Source organism: Bubalus bubalis, chromosome 2, assembly GCF_019923935.1.
Source record: "Bubalus bubalis isolate 160015118507 breed Murrah chromosome 2, NDDB_SH_1, whole genome shotgun sequence".
Taxonomy (NCBI): Eukaryota; Metazoa; Chordata; class Mammalia; order Artiodactyla; family Bovidae; genus Bubalus; species Bubalus bubalis.
Window position 1 is genome coordinate 128,921,497 of NC_059158.1, and position 22,420 is coordinate 128,943,916.

A 22,420-nucleotide genomic window follows, 5' to 3' on the forward strand; every position below is an offset into this window, starting at 1 on the left:
TTCTACCCATTAATTCTTTGAAGTGTTTTAATCAGTCTTGTCATTCACGCATTGAATTAAATCCAGTTTTATTCTCAGTGCGACCCTAAGTGCATGAATAAATTTGAAAAGTCCTAAGCCTGATGCCTAAGAGGCTTGCAAGGCACCCCTCACCTGTCTTATTGGCCAGTGGAGTGTTGGTTACTACCACACTTATTTTTTTTTAAGAATTTTAAATCCATTTTTAAGATTTAAAAATTGAGTAGTTTTATATTGATATTCCAGTCTGGCCCACTGGTCTTACATTTGTGAAGAGCATAATTACCTGTTAGAAATGGCCATAACTGCCTCCTGAAGACAGAACACCATCCTTATCCCAGTCTTCCTCTCTTTCTCCCTCTTTTTCCCACGTGATATTGAAGCTGTGTGTCAGGTTCCACTTATCATAACATAAAGGTGGCTTCACTCATTTTTATTATTATTTTTTTTTGCCCCTGTAGTCATTTGCGTTTATGAAGTTCTTTCTCTCTGTTATTTGAAAGAGATTTTTATTCTTAGAGTGATTTTGTGTATTCCAACACTTTGATAGAAGGACATCAAATTGATGTAGAAAACATGCCATAGCATATGAGGGAAGCCATGGTTGACATTGATCGACAGACTCCAGAATCTACCATTTCCACCTTGAGAATGAAAAAACAAAAACAAAAACAAAAAAAACATGGAGAAATAAGATCCTATAAAGTTTAAATTTAAGTTTCTTCAGGAGACTATATGGGTTTGGTCTTTATTTTGCTTTGGTCATTTGATATTTGCTTTGCAATGTCTCCTAGAAAAAATACTGGAAAATGAAGATTCAAATTTTATACTGTCTGTCTAACATTCATAGATGTGCTTTCAAATAAACACAAAAACCTTATTCCATATCCTCTGATTAGCTTCTAAATATGGTACTCAAATTATGGATAACAGTTCATTTCTTTACATTTTGGGTGATTAGACTATATATATTAGATTATGTTATATATATTAGATATGTTCATGTATTATATATATTATATAATAATATATTAATATAATAAACTATTATAAATTATTAATATATCAATATTATATAATATATAATATACTAATATATTACATATTAGTATATATATTATATAGTATAATATATTATATATGTATATTATATTATATATAATATTATATAATATATTAATATATATATGAGACTATAACAGTATATGAAGAAAGTGAAGTCGCTCAGTTGTGTCCGACTCTGTAACTCCATGGACTGTAGCCTACCACGCTGTTCCATCCATGGGATTTTTCATGCAAAAGTACTGGAGTGGGTTGCCATTTCCTTCTCCAAAGGATCTTCCCCACCCAAGGATTGAACCCGGGTCTCATGCATTGTGGGCAGGTGGCTGTCTGAGCCACCAGGGAAGTCCATAATGGTATATATACAGGTAAATATTTGATTTGTTTATAACCAAAGTGAATTAGTGCATTTTTCTACAAATCTCAGGAGTTGGATGCCTAATCTTAACATTTAATTTTCTACAACCTTCTGTGTACAGTATGGAGATCTCCAAGACAGACTTGTAACTAGGTGTATGAAAAGATGAATAGACTTGCCTCAGGCTGCAAAGTGATTTGGGGACGAGGATGAGAACTCAAATGAGTGCTAACACTGCTATTTTTGAGCATTTACCATAGATAAGGTACCATGCTAAGTGACTATATCATCTCATTTAATTCTTGCTATTCTTCTGTGATATAGACATTGCTTCCATTTTTCAACTGAGGATACTGTAGAATCTTAGAAATAAAATGATTTGCCCAAAGTAGCATAGTTAGAAACTGGGGATCTGGGATTTCAGAACAAATCCATATGCTTTTAAAGCTTTATCCTTAAAGCACTACATCACACTACGTGGTCCTTGCCATACTTCCCCAATTCATAATTAGACACATTATTTTCTTTGTCTCTAGACTCAGAGCTGTAAATAATATGTGAATGGTGATGAAATACAGCATTGATTTTGAATGTTTTGACAGCTGTGTTGAATTATTTGTAACTACAGAGAGAAGACCACTATTAACTTGCTCCTTCGTGCTCTAATAAAAACACTATTGCATCATATACTTTTCCTTGATCATTGTGGCATGGTGTTCTGCCTCCCAGTTCTTAAGTACAGACAAGATGATCCAGCTTGTGCTTACCTGAGTCTACGTGGGTGGGGAGTTCAGCTCATCCATGTGTAATTTTCAAACTGCCTCATATGATTCAATTCATTTCATATTAACATTAATGATGTATTAATGATGTATACTTGTTAAATTTAAGGTTGAGCTATACACTAAGTAACTAGACCTCTGCCCCTTCTGCCATGTGACCATAGGCAAGTTATCCCATATCTCTGAGCCTCAGTTTCCTCATTTGTGATGGAAATAACCGTACCCATTGCACAAGGGTATTACAGATCCCCTAGTATATTTCTGGAGAAGGCAATGGCACCCCACTCCAGTACTCTTGCCTGGAAAATCCCATGGACGGAGGAGCCTGGTAGGCTGCAGTCCACGAGGTCGCTAAGAGTCAGACACGACTGAGCGACTTTGCTTTCACTTTTCACTTTCATGCATTGGAGAAGGAAATGGCAACCCACTCCAGTATTCTTGCCTGGAGAATCCCAGGGACGGGGGAGCCTGGTGGGCTGACGTCTATGGGGTCACACAGAGTCGGACACAACTGAAGCGACTTAGCAGCAGCAGCAGTATATTTCTGGCTCTAAATAGCTGCATATTCATTCAATGCCAGTTTCTTACTTACTTTTTTTTTTTAAACTATCAGTTAAATGGTATGTCCTTGCCATTCATCCAAAGTCACAACCCCCCCACCCCCAAAAAAAGGATGGGGTGAGGGTGTGTATAACTTAACCCTATTCATTTTTAATTTTCTTGTCAAAGGCTGACTAATCAGTTTCCTAGTTGCATAATTAACAGAGATAAAGCCAAGTCATTAACTAACAAAATCTCTAAAACGCAGAAGAGAAAAATGAAAAGCAACAAACTACCTAGAGTTAAAAGGTGATAAGAAACATCCTAAGCTGATTAAAACCTGTTGGCAGGTGGCTGAAACAAGTCCTTGGAGTGATTTCAAGGGGCTTTGTGATGCCTATTTCAAATTTGTTACTGAGATAGTTGATCTCTTCATAGTAAGAGAGGCAATGTTTCATGTTCTTTCAGTGCTGTGTTGGGCAGGTGGGGTGCTCTCAAGCTACAAAAAGCAGCAACAAGCTCTGTAAGCTATCTACTTTTCTGGAAAGACTTAAGGAAGATGTAAAATCTACTTGTTTTGGAAACTGGCCATGGATTTTGTAATTGGTATCCCAGACTTTCACACATAGATGAAAGGCCTTCTGTTAGTCTCTTCTCTGCCCTCACCCTGTTGCAACTACCTAAATCACTTTTGAAAAGAGGAGGCTTGGTAAAGAATCCCTAGATTATCCACATTTTTCTCCTCTTTTTTTCTTAAATTTATGTTTTGCAGGACAAATGATACTGGCTTTCTTTCCTTCAAAGACCACTTACCTGTCACTCAGATAGTTATCACTGATACGGACAGAACAAACTCAGAGGCTGCTTGGAGAATTGGGCCCTTGCGTTGCTATGGCGACCGTGAGTATTAAATTGAAAGAAGCTTTCTCTCTCCTTACATAAGCTCAAGATGTTTTATTCCCTTATCCTTTTCCCCTGCAGTGTCCCCTAGTCCTGAAGTTATCCACATGCCCTGTGCTTTCCTATAACCCATTCCATGCTTCAGAATTTCTTTTTCATTTGCAGGACACTTTTGGAATGCGGTATCATTTTATACAGAAGCCTCTTACCTCCACTTTCCTACCTTCCATGCAGAATTCAGTGCTGATATTTCCTTCTTTTTTAAAACCACGGCTTTATCTGGAGTTTTCCTAGAAAACCTTGGCATTAAAGACTTCATCCGACTGGAAATAAGCTGTAAGTTTTCTCATTTATGAATCTAATGTAACTGATCAACAGAAGTTTTAAACTTATCTTTTCCACTAGCAACTAGTATATATTTCAACCATCAAGTTAATCTCCCTGGGTATCTGTCAAATCAGCAATGGTAATTTCTAGTTTCTTCTTATAGTTTTTATTATTACCTAGCAGTATTTAAAGAGTTATCCTCTCTTCAAACTAGTGCATTCCCCAAATCCCCATAGATATTTATTTACAGTGTTCTTTATCTGATCCATGGGCATTTATTATATTTTTGTTAAGTTTTCACACCACTACAATCTCTATGGAATGATGAGAACACTAGTATTCTGCATTCTGTTTATACTTAGGGTCAACTTTGTTGCTATACTTTTGCTCCGCAAGGTGCTTCCTGACTTATTTCCCATCATCAGGAGTATGTGCCTACACAATCATTGTTTCTCTACCACTTCACCATGAACAGGGGTGTATCTAGTGAATTTTATGTCAGGATGTGGATAATTTTTTAACATTCCATTTCCTATAAACAAAGTATATTCAGAAATAATCATGAAGTTAAATGAAAGGTAATAGAACTGCAGATGGAGAAATGTTTTATTAATGAAACATTATATGTGATCATGCCAATAAAAAATTCCAGTAGAAAAAAGACAATACAATAAATAATTTTAATCACCTTAATTAATTTTTTATATAAAAGGGAAAATATCTACATATTGATCTGTCACAGGAATAGTAGTAACATTGAAATTTCTGTTTCTTAGGCTTGGTTTATGCAAATTTGTGAGTGATGTCATCAAAATTGATTTTCTTTGCATGTTCATGTTCAAAAGAGAGCATAATGAGATTTATCCATTCATCTCTCATACTGATCAAAGGGTACTTTTTATTAATTTTAAACTTAAAATACATTGCACGTTAAGCAATAGATATATACATTTTAGGAAAGATTGATTTTAAACATAAGGCTAAATTTGATAGACATTCATAAAAATTACATTTTACAATAAATTTCAGAAGCTGCAATGCTTTCTATTTTTTCACCACCAATGCAAGCAATTTCAAATATCTCCAAAATTAAAAAAAATATTCACTAAAATACTTGTATTAGAAAATTCATCATGGATTACTATTCCATTTGGTGAAGCCTTACATATTTCCTAAGGACTTGGAATTACTTAAGCTCTCTTGGACTTCCCTGGTGGCTTAGACTGTAAGGAATCCACCTGCAATGCAGGAGACCCAGGTTCAATCCCAGGGTTGGGAAGAGCCCCTGGAGAAAGGAATGGCAACCAATTCCAGTATTCTTGCCTGGAGAATTCCTTGAACATAGGAGCCTGGTGGACTACAGTCTATGGGGTTGCAAAGAGTCAGACATGACTGAAAGATTAACACAAGCTCTCTTCAGGTGCAATTTGTGTTCACAGTCCCTGTGGTACTCTGTGTTCACCTATTTCAACAGTAGAGCTAAGTTAAGCAGTGATAGTACAGCAACTGCAAAAACAGAAAATCAAAACTTGTATTCTTATTCTTAAAAACAAACACATATTTTAGCCTGCGTGTTCAGGAGCCAATAGTAAGTCAGGAGTTCTCACTATTAACTTTCCTCTTGAATATAATATGTATTAAGTGGTAGGCAATGTACTATTTAAACCTTACATATACATTATTAAAAAGTAATATCAACATCAGCATTTGTTACAAATTTTTTTCTTGGCAGAGGAATGTTTTATTACTGGAGTTATTTAGAATTACTTGTGTATGGCAATAATAGAAAACACATCTTTTAGTTGCTCTTGCTAGTTTCCTGATTCTCTGCCTTCAGTGTACCCGCCTTTTTCTCATACACAAATTGGACTGCTCCCACTATCTTGCCCTTATTAAAGTCATGACTAGGGAGATGTGTGCTTTTCATTAGGCGTCTCATTTACCTGGATCCAAATGGATATTTTCTTTGGTTTGATTGATGCAATTGACTGTGTTACAGTAGTAATATGACTATATGAAATACCCTTGGAAGCTTAAGTAATGTCTTAGCAACAGAAACTTAGAAATTTGAGCACGCCAGAGAAAGATACAAAAGTGCTGGCTGGAAAAGATAGCTGAAGTCTCTGCATAAGTCTCCTGCAGAGCACCACACAGTTAAGTGTTTCTTCTGCAGTTACAGCACAGTACAAAAAAAAGATCTCTCTAATTGATAGTTTTAACCTCCTTTTACTCCAGTGATTTAGGCTGTTAATGGGAGGAAGCTCTTGTGGCTTTAGTGAGAAATAAGATCCCTCATATCTACCTTGGGCAAGTTCTAAATATGTGGAGTTGAGTGCCAAACATTTAATAATATAGATATAATAATCTCAATGTAAATTCAATAAAAATCAAGCCCTAAGGCCTTTCAATTCATTAAAGCAGCAGCAAATGGCATATTATCACAAGGTAATGAGCTATGATTTAGTATTAATTGCATTTCAATGTCCGATTTGTTGTACTTTCTGGTACTATATTTTGTCTTTTACATGATTCTTTCTTATGCTTTTTGTTTTACTATTATATTGTATAAAACTATTTTAAATGCAAATGATACTAAATCTGATTGAATGATACTAACTCTCATTGTTTGGTGTACACATTTCACCAGATCAGAGAACATGTGTTTTTCAAACTAAGATTTTATGTAAACTTTTTCAAAATACAAAGCCTCATATTTTTCAAAATATCTTGTTTTATGATTATTATTTGAAAGGAAAAACAGGACTTACTAGGTGGTCCAGTGGTTAAGAACCTGTCTGCCAATACAGGGCAAATGGGTTCAATCTCTGGTCCGAGAAGATTCCATATGCAGTGGGCCAGCTAATTCTGTGTACCATAACTACTGAGCCTGTGCTCTAGGATTGAGAGCTGCAACTTCTGAAGCCCATGTGCCCCAGATCCTGTGCTCCGCAACAAGAGAAGCTACCACAATGCAACTAGAGAGTAGCCCCAACTGCTCACTGCAACTAAAGAAAGCCTGTGCACAGCAATGAAGACCTGACTTAGCCAAAATAAATAAATACATAAATAAATTTAAAAGGAAAAACAAACAAGCATGGGGGAAGGATCTTTCATTTCTTACTAACAGCTTCATTCATCTTATGTCCTTTTTTTTTTTTTTTTTTTAAATGTCCTTCTTCTGCTAGGCTATCATCTTCTTGTGCTTTGAGAATCCTTCCTCAAATAAGAAGCCTTTCTCATTTATTTATTTATTTGGCTGTACCAGGTCTCAGTTTCCACATGTGGGATCTTCGTGGCAACATGGGGGATCATTAGCTGAGACCTTCAAACGCTTAGTTGCAGCAGGAGGGATCTTAGTCCCCTGACAAAGGATCTAACCCAACCCCATGCATTGGCAGCAGAGAGTCTTAGACACTGGACCAGCAGGGAAATCTCCACTATATTTTTTATATAGATGGAATTTTCATCCCAGAGATTCTTCTACATGTCAACTTCTTAGAAAGAAAATAGCCTTCATAGTAGATTTCTCAGAGTAGATTTCTCTCTCCTCCCAAAGGAATGTTACTGTGTAACTATCTGAACAGAAGTTTTCAAAATTGATGTGTCCAAATTGTTGAACATTGAAGAACAAATTTGCATAAAATTCTCAATCTAAAACCTTCTGGGTCACTTCCAACTAAAGACATTTTTATTTTGTAACCTTGAGATTAGTCTATACTCTATGAAACACAAGATACTTCATGTCCTCAAGTCTTAATGGATTTGTTTCAAATGTGACAAAAATAATAGCTATTTTGACAATTAGCTCACAATTGCTGTGTGGGTAAAAATAGGTATTTTGGGGTACATGAGGGGAGCAGAAGAAAATGGCTGTTGAGAACAGTTTGGCATCATGAAAAGAGACTATTGTTGATAATGCAGTGTGGATTCTAATTTCTGTTTCTTGAACTATAAATTGTGAAGAAGTTCTTCATCTTTTCATTGCTTATTTGTGCAAGATGGAATTGGTGGCACCCATATGCCAATCAGACACATTTGACTATAATTTAAAAAAAAAAATTCACTCTGAACTGGTAAACACAAGAATGGGAATCCACTGGTACCAGGGCATGTGACTAAGTACAGAATTGCTGGGATACTTTATTTCTGGTTAGATTCAGCAGTAAACAAACATTCAGTTCAGTCGCTCAGTCGTGTCCGACTCTTTGCGACCCCATGAATCTCAGCACGGCAGGCATCCTTGTCCATCACCAACTCCCAGAGTTCACTCAAACTCATGTCCATCGAGTCGGTGATGCCATCCAGCCATCTGGATGACCTCTGTGGTCCTGTTCTCCTCCTGCCCCCAATCCCTCTCAGCATCAGAGTCTTTTCCAATGAGTCAGCTCTTCGCATGAGGTGGCCAAAGTACTGGAGTTTCAGCTTTAGCGTCATTCCTTCCAAAGAAATCCCAGGGCTGATCTCTTTCAGAATGGACTGGTTGGATCTCCTTGCAGTCCAAGGGACTTTCAAGAGTCTTCTCCAACACCACAGTTCAGAAGTATCAAGTCTTTGGTGCTCAGCTCTCTTCACAGTCCAACTCTCACATCCATACATGACCACAGGAAAAACCATAGCCTTGACTAGACAGACCTTTGTTGGCAAAGTAATGTCTCTGTTTTTCAATATGCTATCTAGGTTGGTCATAACTTTCCTTCCAAGGAGTAAGCATCTTTTAATTTCATGGCTGCAGTCACCATCTGCAGTGATACTGGAGCCCCCCAAAATAAAGTCTGACACTGTTTCCCCATCTATTTCCCATGAAGTGATTGATGGGCACAGATGCCATGATCTTCATTTTCTGAATGTTGAGCTTTAAGCCAACTTTTTCACTCTCCTCTTTCACTTTCATCAAGAGGCTTTTTAGTTCCTCTTCACTTTCTGCCATAAGGGTGGTGTCATCTGCACATCTGAGGTTATTGATATTTCTCCTGGCAATCTTGATTCCAGCTTGTGCTTCATCCAGCCCAGCGTTTCTCATGATGTACTCTGCATATAAGTTAAATAAGCAGGGTGACAGAATACAGCCTCGACCTACTCCTTTTCCTATTTGGAACCAGTCTGTTGTTCCATGTCCAGTTCTAACTGTTGCTTCCTGACCTGCATATAGGTTTCTCAAGAGGCAGGTCAGGTGGTCTGGTATTCCCTTCTCTTTCAGAAATTTCCACAGTTTATTGTGATTGATGGAGTTAAAGTCTTTGACATAGTCAATGAAGCAGAAAGAGATGTTTTTCTGGAACTTTCTTGCTTTTTCCATGATCCAGCAGATGTTGGCAACTTGATCTCTGGTTCCTCTGCCTTTTCTAAAACCAGCTTGAACATCTGGAAGTTCACGGTTCACACATTGCTGAAGCCTGGCTTGGAGAATTTTGAGCATTACTTTACTAGCGTGTGAGATGAGTGCAATAGTGCAGTAGTTTGAGCATTCTTTGGCATTGCCTTTCTTTTGGATTGGAATGACAACTGACCTTTTCCAGTCCTGTGGCCACTGCTGAGTTTTTCAAATTTGCTGGCATATTGAGTGCAGCACTTTCACAGCATCATCTTTCAGGATTTGAAATAGCTCAACTGGAATTCCATCTCAGGCTCAATAAAGGACAGAAATGGTATGGACCTAATAGAAGCAGAAGATATTAAGAAGAGGTGGAAAGAATACACAGAAGAACTGTACAAAAAAGATCTTCATGACCAAGATAATCACGGTGGTGTGATCACTCATCTAGAGCCAGACATCCTGGAAATGTGAAGTCAAGTGGGCCTTAGAAAGCATCACTATGAACTAAGCTACTGGGATGCTTTCTAAGTCCCACTTGACTTCACATTCCAGGATGTCTGGCTCTAGGTGAGTGATCACACCATGGTAATTATCTTGGTCATGAACCTCTTTTTTGTACAGGTCTTCTGTGTATTTTTGCCACCTCTTCTTAATATCTTCTGCTTCTGTTAGGTCCATACCATTTCTGTCCTTTATCAAGCCTATTTGAGAGCCTTAGAGAACAGTAAATGTTAATACTAAGTACTTTTATACTAAATGGCTAAGTATTTACTTTGATTAAACATAGTTCAGTTCAGTTCAGTTCAGTCACTGAGTCATGTCTGACTCTTTGCAACCCCATGAACCGCAGCACGCCAGGCCTTCCTGTCCATTACCAACTCCCGGAGCCCACCCAAACCCATGTCCATTGAGTCGGTGATACCATCCAACCATCTCATCCTCTGTCATCCCCTTCTGTTCCTGCTTTCAATCTTTCCCAGGATCAGGGTCTTTTCAAATGAGTCAGCTCTCGCATCAGGTGGCCGAAGTATTGGAGTTTCAGCTTCAACATCATTCCTTCCAATGAACTCCCAGGACTGATCTCCTTTAGGATGGACTGGTTTGATCTCCTTGCAGTCCAAGGGACTCTCAACAGTCTTCTCCAAAACCACAGTTCCAAAGCATCAATTCTTCGGCGCTCAGCTTTCTTTATAGTTCAACTTTCACATCCATACATGACCACTGGAAAAACCATAGTCTTGACTAGAAGGACCTTTGTTGGCAAAGTAATGTCTCTGCTTTTTAATATACTGTCTAGGTTGGTCATACCTTTCCTTCCAAGGAGTAAGCATATTTTGATTTAATGGCTGCAATTACCATCTGCAGTGATTTTGGAGCCCAAAAAAATAAAGTCAGCCACTGTTTCCACTGCTTCCCCATCTATTTGCCATGACGTGATGGGACTGGTGCCATAATCTTAGTTTTCTGAATATTTGAGCTTTAAGGCAACTTTTTCACTCTCCTCTTTCATCAAGAAGCTCGTTAGTTCTTATTCACTTTCTGCCATAGTACTAAATGCTTTATATTCATTATTTAATTATGCTTTTAAATTATCCTATGTATAATATTATGTTTTACATTGTTTGACTCATAGTCCAAAATGCAGATGAGGACATAAGTCTTGAGATGGTAAATAACACACCCAGAGTCACCCAGTAAGAGTCAGAATCCAGGATTCAATTCTCTGTTCATTTGAACAACTCCTTATTTTGCTTTGCAGAACTACCTCAAAGACCAAGAATGTTAGAAATAGAAAAAATAGCATTATTTTCCTTCTTGTTTTGAAGCATAAGACATTCAGCAAGTCTTTACAACTGAATGCAAAATTGTATGTGCTTTTTTCTTTTTTCTGGAGGTATGTTTGTCATCAGATCCTCAGAGAGTCCATGCCTCCAAAAAATTTTAACAATATTTCATTTCATTTATGGCTGTCATTTTACAGGTGAATACATGGGAGATCAGAGAGATCGATAGACTACAATAAGATCTTGCATCTTCTTTATTACATTATGGTCCCTGATATGTCTCACATGCCTGACTTTAAGGACACAGAGTTGGTGTCACAGTTCAAGGAAGCAAGGGCTTGGTACAGAAGCTTTAGATAGTTTTTCTAATTGCTTAGGAGTACTCGGTATTCAATTGCTCATGCTTATGGTACTTACCTCCACTTGACATGCCCCTTCTTTGCCAGTCTTCTCTAAAGTACACCATGAGCTCATTTTGTTTCATTTGTCTCTGCTTAACACAAGCTTGATTTGGTAAAAACCCACCCAAAGACTCAAGTAACTCCTTAACTTTGTCTTGAACCACACGGTATAAATAATGAGGGAGGATATTTGTCAGACTGTTGGGAAAAGGAAAGGCAGGAAGGTAAATTAATGATAAAGGTAATGCTACCACAGGGCCACCAGCTTTCCCATCTTGGGCCACTGGGCTATGTCTATCCCCCCAGAAAATAAGAGCTAGTTCACGTTGGTCTCAAGTGTCCAGTCCACCAAGTCACCAGCCAATGTTGGATGTCTCACCATGTATTTACTTTTTTATTTCATTCAGTTTTTTTGAAGAACCTATATTATACTGATTTATATCCAAAGTTGACTGCCCAGGTAGGGCTTGCATAGGTTTTGAGGATGAAAGATTTGTCACAGGACAAGTGGGTTAAAAAGTGAGCTCCAGAGACACATCACCGGGATTTAAATACCAACTCTGCCGACTCTGGGTTGGAGTAATTTATCAGCTATCTGTGGATCAGTTCCCTCCTTTCTCATAGGATTGTAATGAGTTGATTAATGAAAAATGCTTAGCAGAGTGCCTGGATCATGGTAAGCACTCAGTAAATGTTGGCTATTATTATTACATTTCACTGATCCTTCCCTAGTTCTAGGAATGAGTTAAGCATAGTTGGTCTTTAGTAGTGACTTGAATAAAGTTAAATAATAATAATTTTAGACATTTTTTAAGGACTTAATATCTTGATGTAAAATTAAAAACATAAGAAAACTGCAAAGTTGGATGTAGTATGTGCAATGTAACATTTTAATGAATGAAATTTTAGTTTGATGAAAGCTTCCTGTATACAAGGCCCAGTCCTAGGTTCTGGTTTTCCAATAAATGAGGTATTCATCTAGAGTTTTCAGACTAACTGAGAGACAGACCATAAACAGATCATTATACAACAGAGGGATAAATGTTGAAGTAGAGATAAGCAGAGTCTGGAAACATAACATGGAGTTAAGGATGGCAGGGGGTGGAGAGCAGACAGAGCTGTGCAGCCAACCCTCCACAAAGATGTGCTGTCTGTGTGGAACTTAATATCCACAAGATCAGCTTTGCAGAAAGGCTTTTAGCAAAATCTTTAGCAGCCCTCCCCATCAGTCTCACCAGTCCTTACCTGTGTTTTTAAAGAGAAATGCATTTATCTTCACCCTCTCAGTAATTGTTTATTTGGTCTCTGGATGAGCAGAGCTTCAAGGTGGCACTGGTGGCCTGATAAGAAACAGGAAATGGCTCAATGGGACAACTTTGTTCTTATTTAATCTTTCATTGTTGAATCAGATTTGCTCCCTTCAATTCTGTTTCCTTTAATGCATAGATATATGAGGCAAAGACAATTGATCTAGGTTGATGAATCATGTTGGTAACAATAACTGTTATTGTTGAGTTCATCCTACATGTCAGGCACAGTTCTAGCAACTTTGTCAGGATAAATTTATAAACAACCGGACAACTAGTTAATATTTTATTCTCATTTTACAAAGGAGAAGACTAAGAGGTAACAAGCTTGAAAACTTGCCCAGGTTATGATGGCTCCAGAGTCTATGTCTCGAATCCCATTAAAAAAAATATTTATTCATTTGTCTATATTTTGGCTTGCTGGGTCTTCATTGTGTGGAGTGTACTTCTTATTGTGGTAGCCTCTCTTGTGGTGGAGCATGGGCTTCAGTAGTTGTGGCTCTCAGGCCCTAGAGCACTGGCTCAATAGTCGTGTTGCACAGGTTTAGTTGTTCCATGGCATGTGGGATCTTCCCAGAGAAGTGATCAAACTCCTGTCCCCTGCATTGGCAGCAATTTCTTAACCACAAGACCACTAGGGAAGCCCTCAAATCTCATTTTTAAACCTTTTTTCTTATTGCCTCTCTTTGGGGTCATGGTTCACATTCACCAGGAGGGAAAATCAAATTCTCTGCTATTTGAAATCCTCATATTGAAATATTCTTTATCAAGGTCTGCTTTCTATTAAAATTTAAAGGTTGAGGACGGTATGATTCAGGGTGATGTTTGACCTTTGGTATTGCTGAAAATTCAGATCTGTTGGTTGATGATCTTGTCAAAGAAATACACATATCCTATTTTTGGGAATAAAAAAGGGGGGACCGTCAAAAGGTTCTGAGAAGAAAGGAAGGTCTGGAATATGAAGGTTCCTGTTCCTGAAAGGGGACTGTCTTCCCCTCAAATTCAATTTATTATTTGCTTCTCCACATCCTTCAGATGTAGATTTCTTACATAATAATAGAAAATACAAGAAGATATACTAAATTAAAGAAAAATGATGAAGATTCTAATTACTGAGGAATCTTTGAGCAAATTATTTCTACTTTCATTTTCTTACCCATAAAATGGAAATTAAAAATCATACTTTTTTTCATAGAGTTGTTCTGAGGATTAAAATGAGAGCATCTATGGTCAGTGCTTAGAAAAGTGCTCAGCAGAGTTCACTGTATGTACTGTGCTGCTGCTACTTCTTTTTGTTTTTCAGGGATGATAGTAACATCGTCACTACCACCAAAACCACTACCACCACCACCATCCTCACCAGTATGACCAACACTATCCTTTCAAACATCATTACCACCAGTGTGGTCATCACCATCACCATCCTTACCAATATGACCATAACCACTATCCTCACCACCATCATCACCATCATTACCACCACCTCTGCCACCATCATGACCACTATTATCTTCCTATCATCATCATCATCATCATCATCATCATCATAGGTACATTATACCCAACAGCTGCTTCTTGTCCAATACAATAAGCAGATTATTTTAGAAGGGTAGAAAGAGTCATGAAAAAAAAAATCCCTGTGTGGGGAGTTGAGGGGGAGGGAGAGTTGTATTTGACTTAGATACTGCCAATTCCAGTGATGTAGATAAGGCACTTAAAATTTCTGAGCCTCATTTTGAAAAAAAATTCAGGGATAGCACAAATGCTTGTATCATATGTATTGAAAAAATAATACATTACAGAATAATAATATATAATACATTTAATAATGTTATAAATACATTAAATGCATTACTATAATACACATAATGAATAAGCAAAGCAGTGGGCTTTCCAGAGTGTGCTCTTCTCTCTGTAGGAGGGTGTCGTCTTAGCTAACCCAGGATCTATAGCTATCTATAAGCACACAAGTGAAGTCAGAACAGATCTGCAAAATCTAGCACCTTGGCACTGGTGTATTTTATCAGATTGGCATCAGTGGCCCTGGTCCCTATTCTATTTCCTGAATTTTCACAATGAGAACCAATGAGGGAAAAAGATGGAGCTTGGGATTTAGTAGTTGGTAGTTATTATTATCAATGGAAATTTCAATACTGCAGGGATTTCAACTGAAGTCCTCCCTACCTAGCATTTATAATCGTTTTACCATTCGCTCAGAATATGCTTGTGTCCTAAATGCACTGACAACTCCCTTCATCTTTCTACTTGTTTCCATTTTTGGTTTCAGCTCCTTCTGAGATCACTTTTGCCATTGATGTTGGGAATGGCCCCATAGAGCTCATAGTCCAGTCTCCTTCTTCTCTGAATGACAACCAATGGCATTACGTCCGGGCAGAGAGGAACCTCAAGGAGACCTCGCTCCAAGTGGACAACCTCCCGAGGATGACCAGGGAGACCTCAGAAGAGGGCCATTTCCGGTTACAGCTCAACAGCCAGCTGTTTGTAGGTAGGGGACATCTTAAGGTGCCCTTTGTGCTAAAAACCCTACATGACTACAGTGGAATTGGGCCCAAGGAGTATTACTATTTTATTTTAGCCCTAGAAATGATTACTGTATTTCATAAAGCATTTATAATTACAGATGTAATTTTACAAATTCTTCCTTTCTAGATTCATTAGCTTCAAGAATGAAAGATTGCCATTGCTTAGCAAAGTTTGCGGGGGTCTCAGACTCTTTTTGTATCTTTTCTCCTTGTTCATATTGTACCTTTAGATGTCTAGGGACCCCTATTATTTTTCATCCTTGTAATCAAAATATACTCTAGAAAAAGGAGTGCAAGCTCTTTAAACCTTTTTAGATGTTGACTCTGTCAATGGGCTACAATTCATCTTTCTTAGTGACACCTAACTCCCGATGATTTTTGATAACCATGTAATGATATATGTTACAGCATCTTCAAGGGATTTGGGGAATCAACAATATGGCAGGGGAGGGAACTAGAGGTTTTTAAGCTAAGAACTCCTTTAATACTCCCAGAAATCTCATCCGTTAGGTGGCTGCCTGATACTTGCACAGAAAAATAGCCTGGTCCCCAAGCGTACATCTCCCCACTGATCATTTCCTCCTTGAGACTCAGAATCAGCCTTTAGATAAGTTGCTCATCTGAGCTGACTGCCACTGCTGGCAATAGGGCCTGGGGGGCTCAAATATCTTTCACTGAGCCTTTCATTCATTCTTTCCATAAATATTAAGTGAGTACCAAAAACAAATCAGGTTCCTTGTTGGATGGTGGGAATTGAAAGATGACTTATGCAATAAAACATCTTTTTCAAGTGCTCACTGTGTGTGTATGTGTGTGTGTGTGTGTTGTGGGAGACAGAGAGACAGAAAGAGAGAATTTCACCACATTAGTCCATATAGGAAAAGAAAGGTTCACATTATTGCTATAATTTAGGAGGTATTCTTTGAAATTATGTTGAGCAGGGCATATATAGGTTTAAAGTACAAAACAGAGCTGTAAATGTTAGGTATATTGTATTATTATCAAAGCCAAGACACTGCTCTTATCTGAAACTTGAAGTTCAGATGCTTAGAACAGTAGTACCAATAAGTTCCAAAATTTGCCAGTATACCCAGATTTAAGTTTTTTTCCTTATGTATTTATTTTATCAGCTCACACTATATAGCTTTACTGCTAGTAATGAAATGTCGTCAACTATCAATGGATGCATCTTAATTGCTTTCTTGAAAACCGGGTCTGTGCAACTTTTAACTCTGAGGAAAGTTGTCACTAAGAACACACCAACTAAAAGAAAGGAAGTAACAGAATATATAATCTGTCTTTCCAACAGTAATCATATTTCTTTATTCATCTATCATGTTTTACATATTCAGCAGAAGCTAAGACATAAGTGATTAAGAGCATTTTTATGAATGATGATGAAAAGACATTCACTTAATTAACCTACATAAGTGATATGATTTACTATTAAAACATATATTTTTAATTTATATTGATGTCTTAATTCTATTTAAACATAACATTTTATTGCTCTGAATAAGTTTGCTAGTTATCAAGATTTAATGTCTTTTTGGTATAATCAATTCAAGTACTTTGCAATTTTCATAAATTATATTCCATGCCAAAGTTTAATTTATCTTCAGACTATATTGATGAATCTTTCTGGTTGAAAGGTGTGTATAAAGATGGAATTTTTCAATCCCTTCATGCAAATTTCATGTAGTTATGAAATTATCATACAGCTTGAAAATGTGACAAACTGTGCAAGTTGAAAGTGAAAAGAGGCAGCTGTGTTTCTTGCAGGTTTTAATCTCTAGACATTTCTGTTAAATTGATCATAAATGCAGTGAATAAGAGCTTGTCTATGGGTCTGGAGGAGACACCTTGCTCGAGCTGCTGCCAAGGTCAGCTACAGCAAGAGCACCTGTTTCTGTTATGTTTCTTTCTAATAAGTTCCATCTCAGATGTTACTATGCTTTATTGAATTTGGCTTAATATACTTGAAGAAGAAAAAATGCCGTTGGAGGTCATTTTAGTCTGTTGGTTTGAATTTTGCTATTTAATGTTCAGTCTGCTTAGAAATGTTGGGTGGCAAAAAAAAAAAAAAATTCAAGTCTTGATATTTCCATTTTGTATGGTTCAGTGGTTAAAAACAAAAACAAAAACAAAAACAAAAAAAAACCTCTACTTAGCTAGAGCAGCCAAAATGATGAATTGCATTCTCTATCATTCAGAAATTTTGTCACTGGATTTTTATACTTGCTAGGCAGAAAAACTATGATTGCTATGTGCTTCTTTTCTTTAATTCTTTAAATTGAAGTATAGTTGAATTACAATGTCGTGTTAGTTTCAAGTGTATAGCAAAGTGACACCATTCTACATATCCATATAGGCATTCTTTTTCAGATTCTTTTCTGAATATAGGTTATTACAAAATATTGAGTATAAGTCCCTGGTGCTATATAGTAGGTCCTTGTTGGTTATCAGTTGGTTAACTGGATAGATTGAATGTGACGGTACTTAAATATTCATTTGGATATGTCTGTCTAGACACCTTTAACCACTGAAGGATCTTTCAATCAAAACAGACTGTTGTTCAGCATGGTAATCACTGGTATTGCTGTTGTGCCCGTGAGTGCTTCCTAAATACCAGATTGAATTTTATAGAATGGATGCACCTCTTAGCAATGCTCCTGTCATTGGAATGTGAAATGCTGAAGTGCTGATATCCAAGTCAATGCATGCTAGATTCCCAGAATCAATATTGTAACTGCAGACTTTTATTTCCCTGGTAGTTAGGGACAGTTGCAACCATGCCATTTCAGTGGTGGCATTTTTTGAATAGAGTAAGAGAAATTTCATAACACGAGCTTCTGAGATGAACGCAGCAAGCTTGGGATTGTTTCAACTTTAAAACCCTTGGCTGCATAATCCCTCTCTTTTGCTGTTCCTTACTCCTCTGTCCATGGGATTCTCCAAGTAATCCCATGGACAGAGGAGCCTGGTGGGCTACAGTCCATAGGGTTGCAAAGAGTTGGACACGACTGAGTGACTTAGCATGCATGTGCTAGCTTTTCAAGTCAATATGAGGATGAGGCAAGAGAAATCTAAGAAGTAGCACCTTTTACTAAAAGTGAAACGAAGAGATCTAGGTGTGAACTCCAGGTCAACTGCCATCAGATCTTGGGACACTAGTAGGAAAGCAACTAGCCTAAATGGACACATTGTCTTTATTTGCAGAATGGAATTGATGAGTATGGTAATGGAACTCTTACAACTTGTGGATATGCTATTATCTCCATGTGTATGTTAGACATGACAATTATCCTTACCCTCATGCCTGTGTGTATGTAACAGCAAGGAAAATATCTCATTGTCCCCAAATCCGACATCTCATCTTTCCCAATATGTTGGAATTATAGAGTAGACACTTTGTAGAGCTGTGAGACTGAGTCTTATTTTGTGTTACTTTACTTTTTTCTTACCTTTTTGGCTTTTCATGAACCTTTTTTTTTTTTTTTCCTTTTTCTTTCTTTTTTTTTTTGGCTCAGCTGCTTTATTTGTATCAAAATAAATTGAAGTAACTCCCACTTAGAACTCCTTGGGGAAAATACCACATTAACTTGATAAATCATAAAGTAGCAGAGTCTCACCCTGCCCCTCTGTGCTGCGCCTGCTTCCACACCAGTTGGGAATTATTATTCCTATTTTCAGATGAAACATGTCAAACTTGGCGAGGTCAGCGGTGAAGACAGGCAAAGCAGTGCTCATTTGCTCTGTGCCCTGACATGTCATGGTGCCAGAGTCTCTCTGTGGAATAGTTACTTACATTTACTCTTGAGAGTGCTTCCTGACACAGGCCAGAAGAGTTTTCTATCAGAAAAGATGTATGTCTGTATAGGAGGAGATATACATCCTTTTCACATTAAGGAAGAATTAGAAAATCACCTTTAAGCATATTTGTTAGGCAAAACCATTGTTGTGTGGAGGATGTCAATGGTGAGAAGTGAAGATATCATTGTCTTTCTACATCCTATACTTTCTGATGATAAGGTCTGATTTACCAAAAGATTTTTTCAAAGCTAAATATGTCAAGTATGCTTGAAGCATTTTAGCAAAAAATATTAATACAGGATTTCTAATATTTCTTGTAATAGTTCAGTAAGAAGAGGTGTCCTGATTCATTTAAGAAGTTCATAGCAGACCTCAGTACACCAGCAGGCAAGTCCTATGAATGCTTTGCTTCCTCAGTGCTTCTACGATAAAGAAAAAAACAAGAGCCACCTGCTTCCTCTTGCACTTTTTTCTTCCCCAACACCATATATGCTCCACAAAATCAGATTCTTAGAACTTGAACATACTTAAAAAAAAAACAAACAAAAAACCACTAGTTCTTTTTATTGACAGAGAAGTAAATGATTAAATGACTCTTCCAGTGACTTCCCTGGCAGTCCAATGGTTAAGACACTGCACTTCTAATGCATGGAGCAGGGGATCAGTCTCTGGTTGGTGAACTAAGATCCTGAATGTTGTGCAGCACAGCCAAAAGGGAAAAAGAAACAACAAAAAAGCAAATGATTCCTTCCGCTACATGATGTCTCATTTTGAAGTTGTTGATCATTGTTAAACCCACCCTGAAGCCCATGTTAGTTTTTTCTGCTCCTAATATTCCAAAACCCTTTTGGAAATGTTTATCAACAATCTCTAAAACTTTAACTGAAGCTCATTTTGTCACATACTGGCTGCATTGGATTGTTAATGGACCATTGATGGAGAATGTAGACTTTTCTTATTCAGTTTCACTGTTTAAATTTTTAATTCTGCCTTTGAGAAAACATATCTCAAAGCATGCCATCTTTTTTTTTAAAGAGAAGTACAACATGGCATCATTTTTCTCAGGCAGCCCAGGGAGAAAAGCCCTGAGATTTGGACCACAACAAAAACTCAATGATGGAAGCCGTCATTCCAATTACCCTGGCACCTCCGGTCATCAAAATCTGTAACTCAGTGAAGAAACAAAACATTAATACAGAACTGTTTATGTGGAGCCAGGGTGATAGTTATAAAAAGGAACTCAAGCCAGACTTTTCTGAGAAATAAAACAGTACTCTCTGGACATTCAAGGATTCAACATTACCTCTAAACTGAGGGAAATGAGAAGCTGCTTGTCTTTTCCAAAGCCAAGATGCTATTGAGCTTATGTAACTAGAACGTCCAGGGAAGCTTCAGTTTAGATAAGAATGGACCCAGCCAGGCATGCTGATGCTGCAATGCTGCCTATAACTTGTTTCCTATCTGCAAGGCTCTGGCAACAAAGCTGATGACTAAGAAGAGGAGAGAAGAAAGCCTTGGAGGAGAGTGATGGAACAGAAGACATCATCAAACCCTCTGAACATGTGACTGGCAGATTTACACTCTGGTCTCATTGTAGTACCAAATTTCTTCTGATTCAGAGAGAAAAGAATTTGGCTTCAGCGCCACTTGTGTTGGGGAAGGCAATTCTGTAGAAGAGGTGAAAAGTGCCATGTTTTAATTCAGCTTCCTGCTTCATCGTCCATGTCTCAGGCTAAAGATTAAGGGTCATCTCAGGCCCCATCTGTGATGTGTAGAGAGGCTGAGGAACCTGAGGTAGGCAGTCTCTGGGATGTGCTGCCCAGGTACCCATTCAAGAAGGCTCTGACACTGGGAGTGCTGTTGGAAGACAGGCTTTCCCTGTCTGTCCTTTCAGGTACTGCATCTGCTGCCTAGATACACCCAGACAACAGTCAGTTGACTCCAGAATACAAAGACCCAACCATTTTGGCCCAAGGAAGCAAATCTCTAATCGATTTTTCTTGCTCCGCCACTCTCCATGGGGCTGTTCTAGATGGTCAGACCTGTCCCAGAGCTCACTTCTCTGCCCATTTATGCTTCTTTCCCCTCTGGATCAAAGATGTGTTTCCTAAAGGTTCCCCCTAAAAAACACCAGGCCTCTTTAATTTCATCTCAAGCCTGTTTTCTGGAGAACCCTAGCAGTGGCAGAATGACATGGATTTATTGTGCAAAATATACACAGAGACACACATACACATACTTTTTAAAATCAAAGTAACTGTCTTTGGTCCAGGTTCGATGCACGATACTGGATGCTTGGGGCTGGTGCACTGGGACGACCCAGAGGGAGGGAATGGGGAGGGAGGAGGGATGAGGGTTCAGAATGGGGAACACGTGTATACCTGTGGTGGATTCATTTTGATATTTGGCAAAACTAATACAGTTATGTAAAGTCTAAAAATAAAATTAAATTAAAAAAAATAAAATAAAATAAAATCATTAAGTACAAAAAAATTAAAAAAAAAAAAAGAAATTTATTTTTCATTCCTCCCAAGCATTAGCCATAAAATATTGCCTACTCTTCTCCCATTTTCTTCTTAAAAGTACTCTTTAAATTTAATGGGTTCCTTAGAGTCAAGTTTGTATTGTTGTGATTCATACTCTCTCTTATTTTTGGTGGCCCGGCATGTGGAATCTTAATTACTGGACCAGGAATTGAACCCACATCTCCTGCATTGGAAGCAGAGTCTTAACCATGGGACTACCAAGGAAGTCTCTGACTCATAGTCTTCCAATGGTATTTTCCCTCAAACTAGGATGGATTTGAGTTTGAGTTTCCCTCAAACTACCCTCAATTTACCTGGCAGACTCCTCTTCATTGATGATGCAAAAGACTGAAAAAGTTCTTTAAATATCTTATTATTATTATTATTTGTCCCAAGTATTATGTATTGTGGGGTTAAGATCTTTCCTGTAACAGTTTTATACTTTCTAATGATGAACAGCACCATTTTAACTAATACTAGTTGTATGTGTTAAAAATCAAATCTTCCAAAAGCTAAAATCATGAGTCTCAGGCAAATAGAAAATGAACGTGTCAAAGATTTTATTTCACTCATTAATTAATGAGGAAGCCGTTAAGATGTCATGACCAGTTCAGAGAACATCTAAAAATCTAGGATATGGTGTGGGGAATTTAACAACAAAGAGAGGATAAAGTTGTGATGTTAGATATGAAGCTCTTGCTTACCATGCCATCTTTGGAGGTATCTGTTACACTGGAAAGAAATTA

The 22,420-nt window shown here is 37.7% G+C and overlaps 1 protein-coding gene across 2 annotated transcripts in view; it reads left to right on the plus strand.

Annotated features, from left to right (window-relative positions):
* The window catches only part of CNTNAP5 (contactin associated protein family member 5), a 1,053,040-nt gene that overhangs the window by 860,226 nt on the left and 170,394 nt on the right, over nt 1–22,420 (plus strand). For both annotated transcript variants that reach the window (XM_025277585.3, XM_044936563.2), the window contains exons 15-17: nt 3,533–3,660; nt 3,826–3,996; nt 15,081–15,299. In XM_025277585.3, coding sequence (XP_025133370.2) covers nt 3,533–3,660; nt 3,826–3,996; nt 15,081–15,299 — 518 coding nt within the window. The remainder of the gene's footprint in view (nt 1–3,532; nt 3,661–3,825; nt 3,997–15,080; nt 15,300–22,420) is intronic.